The sequence below is a fragment of the Anomaloglossus baeobatrachus genome, chromosome 12, assembly GCF_048569485.1.
Source record: "Anomaloglossus baeobatrachus isolate aAnoBae1 chromosome 12, aAnoBae1.hap1, whole genome shotgun sequence".
Taxonomy (NCBI): domain Eukaryota; kingdom Metazoa; phylum Chordata; class Amphibia; order Anura; family Aromobatidae; genus Anomaloglossus; species Anomaloglossus baeobatrachus.
Window position 1 is genome coordinate 74,783,029 of NC_134364.1, and position 17,017 is coordinate 74,800,045.

Here is a 17,017-nt window from a genome sequence, read left to right on the forward strand (position 1 = left end):
GGGGAGGTCTTTTTGCCCCGGAACAGGAGTGAAAATATTGCAATTGTTCATATAATCACTTTTCTGCACCTAACAAGGCTGTTTATTTTCTCTACAACCCAGATTTTTACCACCACCATTATACAGCATAAAAAAAAAGTTGCAACAAACACAAAAACATCATTTTTTTACAGTCCATCCCTGATCTTTAGTGTAAAATATACAGATTACATGCAGTGATAAAGATTATCACTGGAGAAGAATGTATAATACATTTCTGACAGATGAAACAGATTTCCATCAGCCAGAAATGACGTTTGCCATAAACAGCCCTTTTTTAACTAGCTCCACAAACAGATCCACATTGCGTGAGTTTCCAGTAGGTTCTCTGGTTTCCTCCCGCACTCTAAAGACAAACTGCTTCATCAATCCATCTTAATGTGGAGAAGTGGCAGCAGAACTCTAGTAGGATTAACTAAACTTTCCTCAACTATATTCTTGAGTCCAGGTTGGAAAGATGTTCTCGTTGGCCAACTTTTTTGGCTCCAGTGATGACTCCTATCTCGGCTGTTCCTTTCACACAAAAAGCATGGGGACTAAAGGCCACTTTACACGCAACGACATCGCTAACGACATGTCGTTGGGGTCACGGAATTCGTGACGCATATCCAGCCTTGTTAGCGACGTTGTTGCGCGTAAAACGTACGAACAACCGCCAATGATCAAAAATACTCACCATATCATTGATCGTTGACACGTCGTTCTAATCTCAATTATCATTGCTGCTGCAGGTACGATGTTGTTCGTCGTTCCTGTGGCAGCACACATCGCTACGTGTGACACCGCAGGAATGAGTAACAACATCGTACCTGCAGCCGCTCGCAATGAGGAAGGAAGGAGGTGGGCGGGATATTCCGACCGCTCATCTCCGCCCCTCCGCTTCTATTGGGAGGCCACTTAGTGACACCGCTGTGACGCCGCACGAACCTCTCCATTAGAAAGGAAGCGGTTCACCGGCAACAGCGACGTCGCTAGGCAGGTATGTATGTGTGACGGGTGTTAGCGATGTTGTGCGCCACGGGCAGCGATTTACCTGTGACGCACAACCGATGGGGGTGGGTACGCTCGCTAGCGATATCGCTACCGATGTCACTGTGTGTAAAGTGGCCTTTAGTGTATCCTCCCTGCTGCCCAAGGAGCAATGAGAGAACTTTCAGATCACCACATATTAACCATCCTTGTAGTTAAGTTTCTTGAAAATAAAATCTGAATTCTCAAAGCTTTCCTTCAAATACACAGAATGCCCTGCAGACATTGAAGCATAGTTGTTACCAATGTGCAGTAGCAGCTTTGAGACTTTTTTGGATGAATCTACAGAGTCTCCACTCGTTCACATTGTGCTCAATGTTACATTTTTCCATCAGCCCAGGAACATCACTGCAATACCCTAGAGCACAGTGTATGCAATTCTATTCCTTTGGAAGCCTATAGAGTCAGTGTTTGTGAAAAAACTGTACGTGATGAAATTTTTTAAATATTTTTACTGAGTTCAGAGATCAAAATAATATAGGAGATCACTTTACTTTTCAAACAATTTTACTCTTGCAGAGCAGTGAATTGTTGCACATGTGAACTCTACATAGCTTGTTCGCTTAGTTTTACATTGTCTTTGTCCATGAATATCTTGTTATAAGGCTTGTCTGCGTTGTAATTTATTTTTTGGAAAAGAACAGGATATCTGTTTCTCACAAAGATATGTGAAGATGGATATGGCGGCCAACAGCACATCAAGACAGATTTAGCCATCAAGTTGCTGGTTTGCAGGGATGTAATAATCCAAGTAGAAGAGTAATACTTGTCATGTGGTGTTCAGGTCCACACTCGCGGAATCATCGGACTCTGTTCACATTGCAGAGTTTAGCACACAACCTGAAGTCTCTTAGTTGCGCCACCTCAGCCGGGCGTCGGCTGAGTATTTTCTACTGCTTTCCAGGCCAGCAGGAGTTAATTTCTGTGGCGTGGTATTAATCCTATTCTTTTGTTTCCTCCCTATTTAAGGCTGGGGAGTCTGTTGGAGCAGCTGATAAGTTTCAGATTATGCTTCTGTGATGCCGGTCTTGTTGGCGGACCTATTTGTGGTAACCTGTAGTTTGCTGTTGGTGTGTTTTAGAAGTTTTCCCATTGTGCGTTTACTTTCTTACTTATTTAATTCCCTCCCATACACATATGGTCTCTCCTTTGTGTGCAGTGTGTACCAGTTTTGTTTTCTCCCACTGTCCGTGTTGTTTGTGGAGCTCGTTACGGTGTGTCTAGCCCACCCCAGGGGTGGGGGAGAGGGGGAGTAAGAACAGGGCTCAAACAGGAGTTAGGGTCATGCTGGGGGCTCAGACCAGGCTACCATCAAGCCTACCTCTGAGATAAGGGACAGCACAGGGACCCCAGTGTGAAGGCCAGTCTAGGTGTCCCTGTTTAGTCATTTTATATCCCGTGATAGTACTAAAGGGAACATGATTCATGATACCTGAACTGCGAGCAGCAGGAACCAGAGACTGTCTGTTGCATTAAAAAAAACACCTATGTTATAATCTGGAACGCTGCAGTGTTTCAGAGGAAAAAAAGTTTAAACCGTAGTCGAGAACAGGGATGACTAGTCCATGAAGCAGGTCCGCGCAAACTTATTTCTGCCCATTTAGCTAAAATGTCAAGCCTCTTATTACGGGTTTATGGGAAGAGACTTGTCACTCAAGCTAAGTGTGTGAGGAGAAGACACAGGCAACCTGCCTCTTTGACTAGTCACCTTGTCCCCACCCATGGTTTCAGCTATGACTTTCTCTGAAATGCCACAGCGTTCCAGAGAAGAACATGCATGTTTGTAACGCAGGAGCCAGTCCCTGATCCATGACTACCAGGGTTTGTAGCTAGAATGTGTGACTGGTTCCCTTTAAAAATTACAGTTAAAAAAAAAAAATTAAAAAAACCATTTTTTGGGTCTCTCCAATTCTGGTGATTTTCTGAAGATATACATAGGCATAAAAAAAGCTTAAATAGCATGTAAAGCTTATCTTCCATCTCTGCACACCTTAAGGGGAACCTGTCAGGTGTAATAGGCAACAGAACCACGAGCAGTTCTTGGGTGCATATTGCTAATCCCTGCCTAACCGTCCCTATATACACTAGCATAAATAAAGAGCTCTTTAGAAAAAGTAGTTCTAAAGATCCTTTATATGCTAATGAGCGCAGGGACTAGTAGCAAGGGCGTTCGTTCCTGTGCTCATTCCTCCCTCTTAGCATGTTAGCACACCCATAGGGTCATCCTAACCTGCTATTCACTGCCCATGGCCCAGCATCATTTTTGGCAGTGGCGCGTGTCCATTGTCACCGCCTCAGACACCGAGCTTAGGGTCAGTAAACATGGATCAGAATGCTTCGCACTTCCGGTCATGCGCACCAAACCTCTCTGAAGCCAGGATCCATACACCTGGCTTCATAGTGCACATTACCGGAAGTTCAGGGACTTCTGATCCAAGTATACTGACCTAAGCTCGGCGTCAGAAGAGGCGACAACGGACATAGGTATGTGCGTCCCTACCGCTGAGGATGCTGAGCCATGGGCAGGGAATAGCACTTTGGCATGCCACTGTGGGTATGCTAACATGCTAAAGGCCACTTTACACGCTGCGATATCGGTACCGATATCGCTAGTAGGCGTACCCGCCCCCATCGGTTGTGCAACACGGGCAAATCGCTGCCCGTGGCACACAACATCGGGCGGACCCGTCACACTACTTACCTGCCTAGCAACGTCGCTGTGACCGGCGAATCGCCTCCTTTCTAAAGGGACGGTTCGTTCAACGACACAGCAGTGTCACTGAACCGCCGCCCAATAGAAGCGGAGGGGCGGAGATGAGTGGGACGTAACATCCCGCCCACCTTCTTCCTTCCTCATTGCTGGCGGCCGCAGGTAAGGTGAGGTTCCTCGTTCCTGCGGTGTCACACGTAGCGATGTGTGCTGCCACAGCAACGAGGAACTACATCGCTAGCTGCAGCAGCAGCGATAATCGAGAATAGGGGGGCATGTCACCAATGAGCGATTTTGAACGTTTTTGCGACGATTCATAATCGCTCATAGGTGTCACACGCAATGACATCACTAAAGCGGCCGGATGTGCGTCACCAATTCCGTGACCCCAACGAGATCGCTTGAGCGATGTCGCAGCGTGTAAAGCGGCCTTAAGAGGGTGGAATGAGCGCAGGAACTAATGCCCTTGTGACTAGTCCCTGGCCTCATTAGCATATCATAAACGATCTTTAGAAATACTTTTTCTAGAGATCTCTTTATCTATGCTACTAGATACAGGGATGGTTAACCAGGGATTAGCAACATGTACCCAGAACTGCTCGTGGTTCTGGGTGCATATTGCACCTGAGAGGCTCCCTTTAAACTTCTTTTTGCGAGGTGTGGGGCTTCCCTTTTAGGCACTCATCAGTTTTTATGAATTTTAAATAAAAAAAAAAAATGTACATTCATATAGTTAAACAAAGGTTTACAAATGTCTAGTGCTTACTGGCATATTGGCCAGGTGTCTACTTTCAGAGAACATACGGTATATGTCTGGGGGCTTTTTGTGTTTTTTATTCAGTAATTTAGGTTAAATTTGTGCAAAAAGTGGCAACTTCTCCTAATTATCAGAGGTGCAAAATGTCCTAAACCTCCGGCAGTGAAAAGGATTTTTCTAAACGAGTTTTCTGGATTTTCATTATGCTGACCACAGACTAGATTGATGTTGGCTGATCTCATACCGTACATCCCAAGATGTCAGAAATGTTTGATTTTCACAAAAAAAAAAATTAACTGTATTTTAAAAAGTTGCTTAAGATTCAGAAACATTACTTGTCATCAGCGGACTGTGTCCAGGATTACAGCTCAGCTCGATATACTCAAGGAGCCGAGCTGTAATACCAGAAACAGCCCAAGGGGGCACTGTTTCTAGAAAAATGCAGAAAGTAAAACAAGTTCTTTTGGATTTTTTTTGCAGTCCACCAAAATTAGGAGAAATTATTAACTGTAATATAGAGCTAGGTGACAAATGATAAGATCATGCATTCTGTAACTTCAACTGGAGACAAAATCTGCTTTTATGATTACTGAAAAAAACGTCATTGCAAACTATTTGTTAGAAATGAAGACTTACACGTGACGCCATCCTGATCCTGGAGAGATCGCTCCAAAATTATCCGTGCGACCAAGGCTGGAGAAAAGTCAACCTACAGAAGAGAGAAAATAGGTTCTATTGAAAAAAGGCGTTTTTCTGTATCTGATATGTCACCAGTTACGTCAAGACTAAGGATGGTGTCCAGACACTGGAGGCTTTGGTTGGCTGCAGAGACCACTTTAGACCATTTTCTGCCAACCTTAGACACCTTTACCTGACAGTCCAGACATTGCCGTCTGTATATGGACCATAATACACAAATGTCAGAGTTCAGTCTAAAGTTTGTGTGAATTCTACCCGTTTTTTTTTTGCGCACAGCCGGTTTTTTCATCCATTTTTTGTTTATGACGGTTCGAGCGTGACCTGATGTATAGATGAATTATACACGTCAATGCAAAGGTTTGTGATGTAAAGCACGGCACATGGATGCCATCTTTGTTCCATTCTTGTTCTGTTTGAACTCAGCTGGAGGTGTAAATTCGGTCTAAAAGAGGCTGTCCAGCCTTGGGGTACAAGTCTGCAGACTTGTCAATCCTCACAGTGCACAGTGTGCGCGCTATGAGGATTCTCCGATGCTGGTGCCGGGACCAGGCGGGCGTTTAAACGCATGTAATTTGTAAACATGCATTCATGTGCCGACTAGACGTGTGCAGCCTCACTCAATGAAAGTGAATTGAGTGACGCTGGATAAATCTAGTTGGAATGTGGCTGGAAGTATGAAAATTGTATACATGCTGTCACATCACCGCCCGATCCTGGTGCCGACACCGGACAATCCTGCAAGAATTCAATTCCGCAGTGATGGCGTCCTGACTACTGCAGCAAATCAGTGCCCTCAATGTCCGTGAATGGCTCCCACTGGTCACATGAGTGATATATAGTAGGTCCTAACTGGAAGACAGCAGGGATTTCAATTAGTATCTTAGATCTTATTCTTTCTCTACAGTTTTGCAAACTTATAAATCCTACCACCACGCATACCAAGAGGAAAACCCAAAAACTTTTTAATGTTGCAAATGTTTTTACAATATAAAAATAAATATGAATTCCTAAATCTCTGTGATGGCAGGAGGAGTGAGGAGCTTAAGCTAGAGGCAGAGGGAAAAGCTAGAGACAAAGGGGGAGCTAGAGGCAAAGGGGGGAGCAGGAGGCAAAGGGGGGAGCAGGAGGCAAAGGGGGGAGCTAGAGGCAAAGGGGGAGCTAGAGGCAAAGGGGGGAGCTAGAGGCAAAGGGGGAGCTAGAGGCAAAGGGGGAGCTAGAGGCAAAGGGGGAGCTAGAGGCAAAGGGGGAGCTAGAGGCAAAGGGGGGAGCAGGAGGCAAAGGGGGGAGCAGGAGGCAAAGGGGGGAGCAGGAGGCAAAGGGGGGAGCTAGAGGCAAAGGGGGGAGCTAGAGGCAAAGGGGGGAGCTAGAGGCAAAGGGGGGAGCTAGAGGCAGGGGGGGGAGCTAGAGGCAAAGGGGGGAGCTAGATGTAAAGGGGGAGATAGAGGTAAAGGGGGAGATAGAGGTAAAGGGGGAGCTAGAGGTAAAGGGGAGCTAGAGGCAAAGGGGGAGCTAGAGGCAAAGGGGGAGCTAGAGGCAAAGGGGGAGCTAGAGGCAAAGGGGGAGCTAGAGGCAAAGGGGGAGCTAGAGGCAAAGGGCGGAGCAGGAGGCAAAGGGGGAGCTAGAGGTAAAGGGGAAGCTAGAGGCAAAGGGGGAGCTAGAGGAAAAGGGGGAGCTAGAGGCAAAGGGGGAGCTAGAGGCAAAGGGGGGAGCTAGAGGCAAAGGGGGGAGCTAGAGGCAAAGGGGGGAGCTAGAGGCAAAGGGGGGAGCTAGAGGCAAAGGGGTGAAGCTAGAGGCAAAGGGGGGAGCTAGAGGTAAAGGGGGAGCTAGAGGCAAAGGGGTGAGCTAGAAGCAAAGGGGGGAGCTAGAGGCAAAGGGTGGAGCTAAAGGCAAAGGGGGCAGCTAGAGGCAAAGGGGGGAGCTAGAGGCAAAAGGGTAGCTAGAGGTAGAGGGAGGAGCTAAAGGCAGAGGGAGGAGTTAAGGCTGTCTTACACACAACGATATCGCTAGTGATCTCATTAGCGATTTGACATGCCAGATCGTACATACGATTTGCCGAGATCGCACATAGGTCGTATTTGTAGCACTGGTCACAAAACGACCTATGTGCGATCCGATCTCGGCAAATCGTATCTATGATCTGGCGTGTCACATCGTAACGAGATCGTTAGCGATATCGTTGTGTGTAAAGCAGCCTTTAGAGGCAGAGTGAGGAGCTAGAGGCAGAGTAAGGAGCTAGACACAGGAGCTAGAGGAAGAGGGAGGAGCTAGACACAGGAGCTAGAGGAAGAGGGAGGAGCTAGACACAGGAGCTAGAGGAAGAGGGAGGAGCTAGACACAGGAGCTAGAGGAAGAGGGAGGAGCTAGACACAGGAGCTAGAGGCAGAGGGAGGAGCTAGACACAGGAGCTAGAGGAAGAGGGAGGAGCTAGACAGGAGCTAGAGGAAGAGGGAGGAGCTAGACACAGGAGCTAGAGGCAGAGGGAGGAGCTAGACACAGGAGCTAGAGGCAGACCTCCACCCCCTCCTCCCTTTTTTATCTACATAAAATCTCATCAGCACCAAATGCCATCTCCAATTTCAGTAATGGAAAAGTCTTCTCTGAATACAGATTCTGATAATGACTGATCAATTCTAGTAGAAAAAAAGCAGATTTGTCTGATAAGACATTACAAGTTTGCTTATTTTCATCTGTACTACTGATTTATTAAATAAAAATTAAATTACAGTCATGCTTGAAGTATAAAGAAAAAGAACCAGGTAAAAGATTTCTAGTAGCATGTTTTAATAGAAGCACAGTATATAGAAGAAACATGAGATTAAAAGTAATCAGGATACGAAACAAAGAGGAAAATGTTTGTTCCAACATTACCATTTATTGTGGCGTTTGTGTATATAATTGTTGGTTCTAGAATGAATACGCAAACTGCCCTTTTCTAAACACAAGCCCACCATAAAAATATTTTTTTTTTAACAATAGAATACTATGGGAGACAGCTATACAATAGAATACTGTATATACAATATTTTGAATCTTCAATCTTAGGTCTATGTCAGAAGTGTAAACATCTGTTAAAAAATATTGAATAATGTATGAGTAGAGCATTAGTTATTTACAAGGGATGTAAAGAGTTAAACTATCAGCTGCCAGATGGAGAAGGAGACTACTTGCACTAAGAGATGGCTCCCAATAGCACAGGTTAGCAGCACCATCAAGGTGAACAAAGCTAAACAATAGAAAAAAAATGTAATATATTATAAACTACATATTTTATTACATCTTTCTATTGTTAAAAACAGAGGTCCCTAATGCCTGTATGCGCAAAGTCACAGCCAAATATGAGTGATATATAGTAGGTCCTAACTGGAAGACAGCAGGGATTTCAATTAGTATCTTAGATCTTATTCTTTCTCTACAGTTTTGCAAACTTATAAATCCTACCACCACGCATACCAAGAGGAAAACCCAAAAACTTTTTAATGTTGCAAATGTTTTTACAATATAAAAATAAATATGAATTCCTAAATCTCTGTGATGGCAGGAGGAGTGAGGAGCTTAAGCTAGAGGCAGAGGGAAAAGCTAGAGACAAAGGGGGAGCTAGAGGCAAAGGGGGGAGCAGGAGGCAAAGGGGGGAGCAGGAGGCAAAGGGGGAGCTAGAGGCAAAGGGGGAGCTAGAGGCAAAGGGGGAGCTAGAGGCAAAGGGGGAGCTAGAGGCAAAGGGGGAGCTAGAGGCAAAAGGGGGAGCTAGAGGCAAAGGGGGGAGCAGGAGGCAAAGGTGGGAGCAGGAGGCAAAGGGGGGAGCTAAAGGCAAAGGGGGGAGCTAGAGGCAAAGGGGGGAGCTAGATGTAAAGGGGGAGATAGAGGTAAAGGGGGAGCTAGAGGTAAAGGGGGAGCTAGAGGTAAAGGGGGAGCTAGAGGTAAAGGGGGAGCTAGAGGCAAAGGGGGAGCTAGAGGCAAAGGGGGAGCTAGAGGCAAAGGGGGAGCTAGAGGCAAAGGGGGAGCTAGAGGCAAAGGGGGAGCTAGATGCAAAGGGGGAGCTAGATGCAAAGGGGGAGCTAGAGGCAAAGGGGGGAGCAGGAGGCAAAGGGGGAGCTAGAGGTAAAGGGGGAGTTAGAGGTAAAGGGGGAGCTAGAGGTAAAGGGGGGAGCTAGAGGTAAAGGGGGAGCTAGAGGTAAAGGGGGAGCTAGAAGCAAAGGAGGGAGCTAGAGGCAAAGGCGGGGAGCTAGAGGCAAAGGGGGAGCTAGAGGCAAAGGGGAAGCTAGAGGCAAAAGGGGAGCTAGAGGTAAAGGGTGACCTAGAGGCAAAGGGGGGAGCTAGAGGCAAAGGGGGGAGCTAGAGGCAAAGGGGGGAGCTAGAGGCAAAGGGGTGAAGCTAGAGGCAAAGGGGGGAGCTAGAGGTAAAGGGGGAGCTAGAGGCAAAGGGGTGAGCTAGAAGCAAAGGGGGGAGCTAGAGGCAAAGGGGGGAGCTAGAGGCAAAGGGGGCAGCTAGAGGCAAAGGGGGGAGCTAGAGGCAAAAGGGTAGCTAGAGGTAGAGGGAGGAGCTAAAGGCAGAGGGAGGAGTTAAGGCTGCCTTACACACAACGATATCGCTAGTGATCTCATTAGCGATTTGACATGCCAGATCGTACATACGATTTGCCGAGATCGCACATAGGTCGTATTTGTAGCACTGGTCACAAAACGACCTATGTGCGATCTCGACAAATCGTATCTACGATCTGGCGTGTCACATCGTAACGAGATCGTTAGCGATATCGTTGTGTGTAAAGCAGCCTTTAGAGGCAGAGTGAGGAGCTAGAGGCAGAGTAAGGCGCTAGACACAGGAGCTAGAGGAAGAGGGAGGAGCTAGACACAGGAGCTAGAGAAAGAGGGAGGAGCTAGACACAGGAGCTAGAGGAAGAGGGAGGAGCTAGACACAGGAGCTAGAGGAAGAGGGAGGAGCTAGACAGGAGCTAGAGGAAGAGGGAGGAGCTAGACACAGGAGCTAGAGGAAGAGGGAGGAGCTAGACACAGGAGCTAGAGGAAGAGGGAGGAGCTAGACACAGGAGCTAGAGGCAGACCTCCACCCCCTCCTCCCTTTTTTATCTACATAAAATCTCATCAGCACCAAATGCCATCTCCAATTTCAGTAATGGAAAAGTCTTCTCTGAATACAGATTCTGATAATGACTGATCAATTCTAGTAGAAAAAAAGCAGATTTGTCTGATAAGACATTACAAGTTTGCTTATTTTCATCTGTACTACTGATTTATTAAATAAAAATTAAATTACAGTCATGCTTGAAGTATAAAGAAAAAGAACCAGGTAAAAGATTTCTAGTAGCATGTTTTAATAGAAGCACAGTATATAGAAGAAACATGAGATTAAAAGTAATCAGGATACGAAACAAAGAGGAAAATGTTTGTTCCAACATTACCATTTATTGTGGCGTTTGTGTATATAATTGTTGGTTCTAGAATGAATACGCAAACTGCCCTTTTCTAAACACAAGCCCACCATAAAAATATTTTTTTTTTTTTAACAATAGAATACTATGGGAGACAGCTATACAATAGAATACTGTATATACAATATTTTGAATCTTCAATCTTAGGTCTATGTCAGAAGTGTAAACATCTGTTAAAAAATATTGAATAATGTATGAGTAGAGCATTAGTTATTTACAAGGGATGTAAAGAGCTAAACTATCAGCTGCCAGATGGAGAAGGAGACTACTTGCACTAAGAGATGGCTCCCAATAGCACAGGTTAGCAGCACCATCAAGGTGAACAAAGCTAAACAATAGAAAAAAAATGTAATATATTATAAACTACATATTTTATTACATCTTTCTATTGTTAAAAACAGAGGTCCCTAATGCCTGTATGCGCAAAGTCACAGCCAAATATGAGTGATATATAGTAGGTCCTAACTGGAAGACAGCAGGGATTTCAATTAGTATCTTAGATCTTATTCTTTCTCTACAGTTTTGCAAACTTATAAATCCTACCACCACGCATACCAAGAGGAAAACCCAAAAACTTTTTAATGTTGCAAATGTTTTTACAATATAAAAATAAATATGAATTCCTAAATCTCTGTGATGGCAGGAGGAGTGAGGAGCTTAAGCTAGAGGCAGAGGGAAAAGCTAGAGACAAAGGGGGAGCTAGAGGCAAAGGGGGGAGCAGGAGGCAAAGGGGGGAGCAGGAGGCAAAGGGGGAGCTAGAGGCAAAGGGGGAGCTAGAGGCAAAGGGGGAGCTAGAGGCAAAGGGGGAGCTAGAGGCAAAGGGGGAGCTAGAGGCAAAGGGGGAGCTAGAGGCAAAGGGGGAGCTAGAGGCAAAAGGGGGAGCTAGAGGCAAAGGGGGGAGCAGGAGGCAAAGGTGGGAGCAGGAGGCAAAGGGGGGAGCTAAAGGCAAAGGGGGGAGCTAGAGGCAAAGGGGGGAGCTAGATGTAAAGGGGGAGATAGAGGTAAAGGGGGAGATAGAGGTAAAGGGGGAGCTAGAGGTAAAGGGGGAGCTAGAGGTAAAGGGGGAGCTAGAGGCAAAGGGGGAGCTAGAGGCAAAGGGGGAGCTAGAGGCAAAGGGGGAGCTAGAGGCAAAGGGGGAGCTAGATGCAAAGGGGGAGCTTGATGCAAAGGGGGAGCTAGAGGCAAAGGGGGGAGCAGGAGGCAAAGGGGGAGCTAGAGGTAAAGGGGGAGTTAGAGGTAAAGGGGGAGCTAGAGGTAAAGGGGGGAGCTAGAGGTAAAGGGGGAGCTAGAGGTAAAGGGGGAGCTAGAAGCAAAGGAGGGAGCTAGAGGCAAAGGCGGGGAGCTAGAGGCAAAGGGGGAGCTAGAGGCAAAGGGGAAGCTAGAGGCAAAAGGGGAGCTAGAGGTAAAGGGTGACCTAGAGGCAAGGGGAGCTAGAGGCAAAGGGGGGAGCTAGAGGCAAAGGGGGGAGCTAGAGGCAAAGGGGTGAAGCTAGAGGCAAAGGGGGGAGCTAGAGGTAAAGGGGGAGCTAGAGGCAAAGGGGTGAGCTAGAAGCAAAGGGGGGAGCTAGAGGCAAAGGGGGGAGCTAGAGGCAAAGGGGGCAGCTAGAGGCAAAGGGGGGAGCTAGAGGCAAAAGGGTAGCTAGAGGTAGAGGGAGGAGCTAAAGGCAGAGGGAGGAGTTAAGGCTGCCTTACACACAACGATATCGCTAGTGATCTCATTAGCGATTTGACATGCCAGATCGTACATACGATTTGCCGAGATCGCACATAGGTCGTATTTGTAGCGCTGGTCACAAAACGACCTATGTGCGATCTCGACAAATCGTATCTACGATCTGGCGTGTCACATCGTAACGAGATCGTTAGCGATATCGTTGTGTGTAAAGCAGCCTTTAGAGGCAGAGTGAGGAGCTAGAGGCAGAGTAAGGCGCTAGACACAGGAGCTAGAGGAAGAGGGAGGAGCTAGACACAGGAGCTAGAGAAAGAGGGAGGAGCTAGACACAGGAGCTAGAGGAAGAGGGAGGAGCTAGACACAGGAGCTAGAGGAAGAGGGAGGAGCTAGACAGGAGCTAGAGGAAGAGGGAGGAGCTAGACACAGGAGCTAGAGGAAGAGGGAGGAGCTAGACACAGGAGCTAGAGGAAGAGGGAGGAGCTAGACACAGGAGCTAGAGGCAGACCTCCACCCCCTCCTCCCTTTTTTATCTACATAAAATCTCATCAGCACCAAATGCCATCTCCAATTTCAGTAATGGAAAAGTCTTCTCTGAATACAGATTCTGATAATGACTGATCAATTCTAGTAGAAAAAAAGCAGATTTGTCTGATAAGACATTACAAGTTTGCTTATTTTCATCTGTACTACTGATTTATTAAATAAAAATTAAATTACAGTCATGCTTGAAGTATAAAGAAAAAGAACCAGGTAAAAGATTTCTAGTAGCATGTTTTAATAGAAGCACAGTATATAGAAGAAACATGAGATTAAAAGTAATCAGGATACGAAACAAAGAGGAAAATGTTTGTTCCAACATTACCATTTATTGTGGCGTTTGTGTATATAATTGTTGGTTCTAGAATGAATACGCAAACTGCCCTTTTCTAAACACAAGCCCACCATAAAAATATTTTTTTTTTTTTAACAATAGAATACTATGGGAGACAGCTATACAATAGAGTACTGTATATACAATATTTTGAATCTTCAATCTTAGGTCTATGTCAGAAGTGTAAACATCTGTTAAAAAATATTGAATAATGTATGAGTAGAGCATTAGTTATTTACAAGGGATGTAAAGAGCTAAACTATCAGCTGCCAGATGGAGAAGGAGACTACTTGCACTAAGAGATGGCTCCCAATAGCACAGGTTAGCAGCACCATCAAGGTGAACAAAGCTAAACAATAGAAAAAAAAAATGTAATATATTACAAACTACATATTTTATTACATCTTTCTATTGTTAAGAATAGAGGTCCCTAATGCCTGTATGCGCAAAGTCACAGCCAAATACCAAATAATAAATGTGTAATTTTTAAATAATACTAGAGAAAAGTTCTACATTTCAAATTATCAGCTTCATTCCTCCCATCACTCATATGTTCAAAGTTAACCATATGTGACCAAACCTGTCACACAGCGGTTTGCACAAACTTTGCCGACTGTCATGGTGGCGTTAACCTCTGTTCATTTCGCAGATTCTGATACTCTGCTGTATGGCTTCTATGGTGTCTGTGATCAATACAGGCAGACTGTGCTGATTAATAGGCAGGCTAGTAAGAGTTAAGAGTACTTTACACGCTGAGATATCGGTACCGATATCACTAGCGAGTGTACCCGCCCCCGTCGGTTGTCCGTCACAGGCAAATCGCTGCCCATGGCGCACAACATCGGTTACACCCGTCACACGGACTTACCTTCCCTGCGACGTTGCTCTGGCCGGCGATCCGCCTCCTTTCTAAGGGGGCGGGTCATGCAGCGTCACAGCGATGTCACACGGCAGCCGTCCAATAGCAGAGGAGGGGCAGAGTTGAGCGGCCGGAACATGACGCCCACCTCCTTCCTTCCTCATTGCCGGAGGATGCAGGTAAGGAGATGTTCGTCATTCCTGCGGTGTCACACGTAGCGATGTGTGCTGCCGCAGGAACGACGAACAGCAACATACCTGCAGCAGGAGCGATATTTGGAAACTGTGGAACAGTGGAAACTGACAGTTTAAATCTCTGAGACAACTTTTTGTATCCTTCCCCTGAACACCTATGTTGAATAATCTTTGTTTTCAGATCATTTGAGAGTTGTTTTGAGGAGCCCATGATGCCACTCTTCATAGGAGATTCAAATAGGAGAACAACTTGTAAGTGGCCACCTTAAATACCTTTTCTCATGATTGGATACACCTGCCTATGAAGTTCAAAGCTCAATGAGGTTACAAAACCAATTTAGTGCTTTAGTAAGTCAGTAAAAAGTAGTTAGGAGTGTTCAAATCAAGAAATTGATAAGGGTGCCCATACTTATGCACCTATCAAATTTTTTTTAAATGCGTATTGCACATTTTCTGTTAGTACAATAAACCTCATTTCAATCCAGAAATATTACTCAGTCCATCAGTTATTAGATATATGAAACTGAAATAGCTGCTGCAAAAACCCAAATTGTTATAAAGAAAATAGGATAACATTAATAGGGGTGCCCAAACTTTCATATGACTGTAAAACATGGCAATACCCCACACAAAGTAAAAGTTTGAGCACATGGCAGGGCTTTTAAGAAAACAAAAGCTATCTGAGTTTTCGAAAACTATTTCTCCCAAATGTGGTGATATCCCATGTATGGTGAAAACAACTTTTTCAGCAGAAGAAGAAAAAAATCCAGCTTCCGGAGTTGTAGTAAAACTATTGCAAAATTTTATTGAAGGACGTCAAAATTAAAGTAATGACAAGGACAAAAATAGGGAGCCCATATACAGCATAAGGCTACGCGTTTCGAACGCTGCCTGTGTTCTTTGCCAGGCTTGACAAAGAACACAGGCAGCGTTCGAAACGTGTAGCCTTATGCCACATATGGGCTCCCTATTTTTGTCCTTGTCATCACTTTAATTTTGACATCCTTCAATAAAATTTTGCAATAGTTTTACTACAACTCCGGAAGCTGAATTTTTTCTTCTTCTATTGGACCCTTGCACTGCCAGAGTGTTATCCGTGCATGCCGAACCTTGACCCAGTTGAGCTGGCTCATCTTCCTTCTTTCTTATCAACTTTTTCAGCACATGACAGGACTCAGAAAGGAAGGAGCACAATAATAGTTTTGGAGCACAAATTTAGCTGAAATAGACTACAGATGATATGTCACAAGTAGTGATGAGCGGGCACTACCATGCTCGAGTGTTCAGTACTTGTAACTAGTGATGAGCGAGCACTACCATGCTCAGGTGTTCAGTACTTGTAACTAGTGATGAGCGGGCACTACCATGCTCGGGTGTTCAGTACTTGTAACTAGTGATGAGCGAGCACTACCATGCTCAGGTGTTCAGTACTTGTAACTAGTGATGAGCGGGCACTACCATGCTCGAGTGTTCAGTACTTGTAACTAGTGATGAGCGAGCACTACCATGCTCAGGTGTTCAGTACTTGTAACTAGTGATGAGCGGGCACTACCATGCTCGGGTGTTCAGTACTTGTAACTAGTGATGAGTGGGCACTACCATGCTCGGGTGCTCAGTACTCGTAACTAGTGATGGGTGGGCACTACCATGCTCAGGTGCTCAGTACTCGTAACTAGTGATGAGCGGGCACTACCATGCTCGGGTGCTCAGTACTTGTAACTAGTGATGAGCAGACACTACCATGCTCGAGTGCTCAATACTCGTAACTAGTGATGAGCGGGCACTACCATGCTCGAGTGCTCAGTACTCGTAACTAGTGATGAGCGGGCACTACCATGCTCGAGTGTTCAGTACTCGTAACTAGTGATGAGCGGGCACTACCATGCTCGAGTGCTCAGTACTCGTAGCTAGTGATGAGTGGGCACTACCATGCTCAGGTACTCAGTACTCGTAACTAGTGATGAGCGGGCACTACCATGCTCGAGTGCTCAGTACTCGTAACTAGTGATGAGCGGGCACTACCATGCTCGAGTGCTCAGTACTCGTAACTAGTGATGAGCGGGCACTACCATGCTCAAGTGTTCAGTACTCGTAACTAGTGATGAGCGGGCACTACCATGCTCGAGTGTTCAGTACTCGTAACTAGTGATGAGCGGGCACTACCATGCTCGAGTGCTCAGTACTCGTAGCTAGTGATGAGTGGGCACTACCATGCTCAGGTGCTCAGTACTCGTAACTAGTGATGAGCGGGCACTACCATGCTCGAGTGCTCAGTACTCGTAGCTAGTGATGAGTGGGCACTACCATGCTCAGGTGCTCAGTACTCGTAACTAGTGATGAGCGGGCACTACCATGCTCGAGTGTTCAGTACTCGTAACTAGTGATGAGCGGGCACTACCATGCTCGAGTGTTCAGTACTCGTAACGAGCAGTCGGACACTCGGACAGGCTCAACTCATCTACGGAGTGTAATGGAAGTCTATGGGGAACTCTAGAATTATTCTGGTAGATTTTTCAGTTCTCCATTGCCTTCCATTACACTCGGTACATGAGTTGAGCCTCTCCAATCGTCCGACTGGTCATTGCAAGTACCGAGCACCCGAGCATGGTAGTGCCCGCTCATCACTAGTTACGACTACTGAGCACCCGAGCATGGTAGTGCCCGCTCATCACTAGTTACCAGTACTGAGCACCTGAGCATGGTAGTGCCCGCTCATCACTAATTACGAGTACCGAGCACCCGAGC

General features: G+C 45.9%; 1 protein-coding gene across 3 annotated transcripts in view; it reads right to left on the reverse strand.

The window, feature by feature from the left end:
- Positions 1-17,017, reverse strand: part of CDIN1 (CDAN1 interacting nuclease 1) — a 466,853-nt gene that overhangs the window by 308,502 nt on the left and 141,334 nt on the right. For all 3 annotated transcript variants that reach the window (XM_075331123.1, XM_075331124.1, XM_075331125.1), the window contains one exon: positions 5,172-5,244. In XM_075331123.1, coding sequence (XP_075187238.1) covers positions 5,172-5,244 — 73 coding nt within the window. The remainder of the gene's footprint in view (positions 1-5,171; positions 5,245-17,017) is intronic.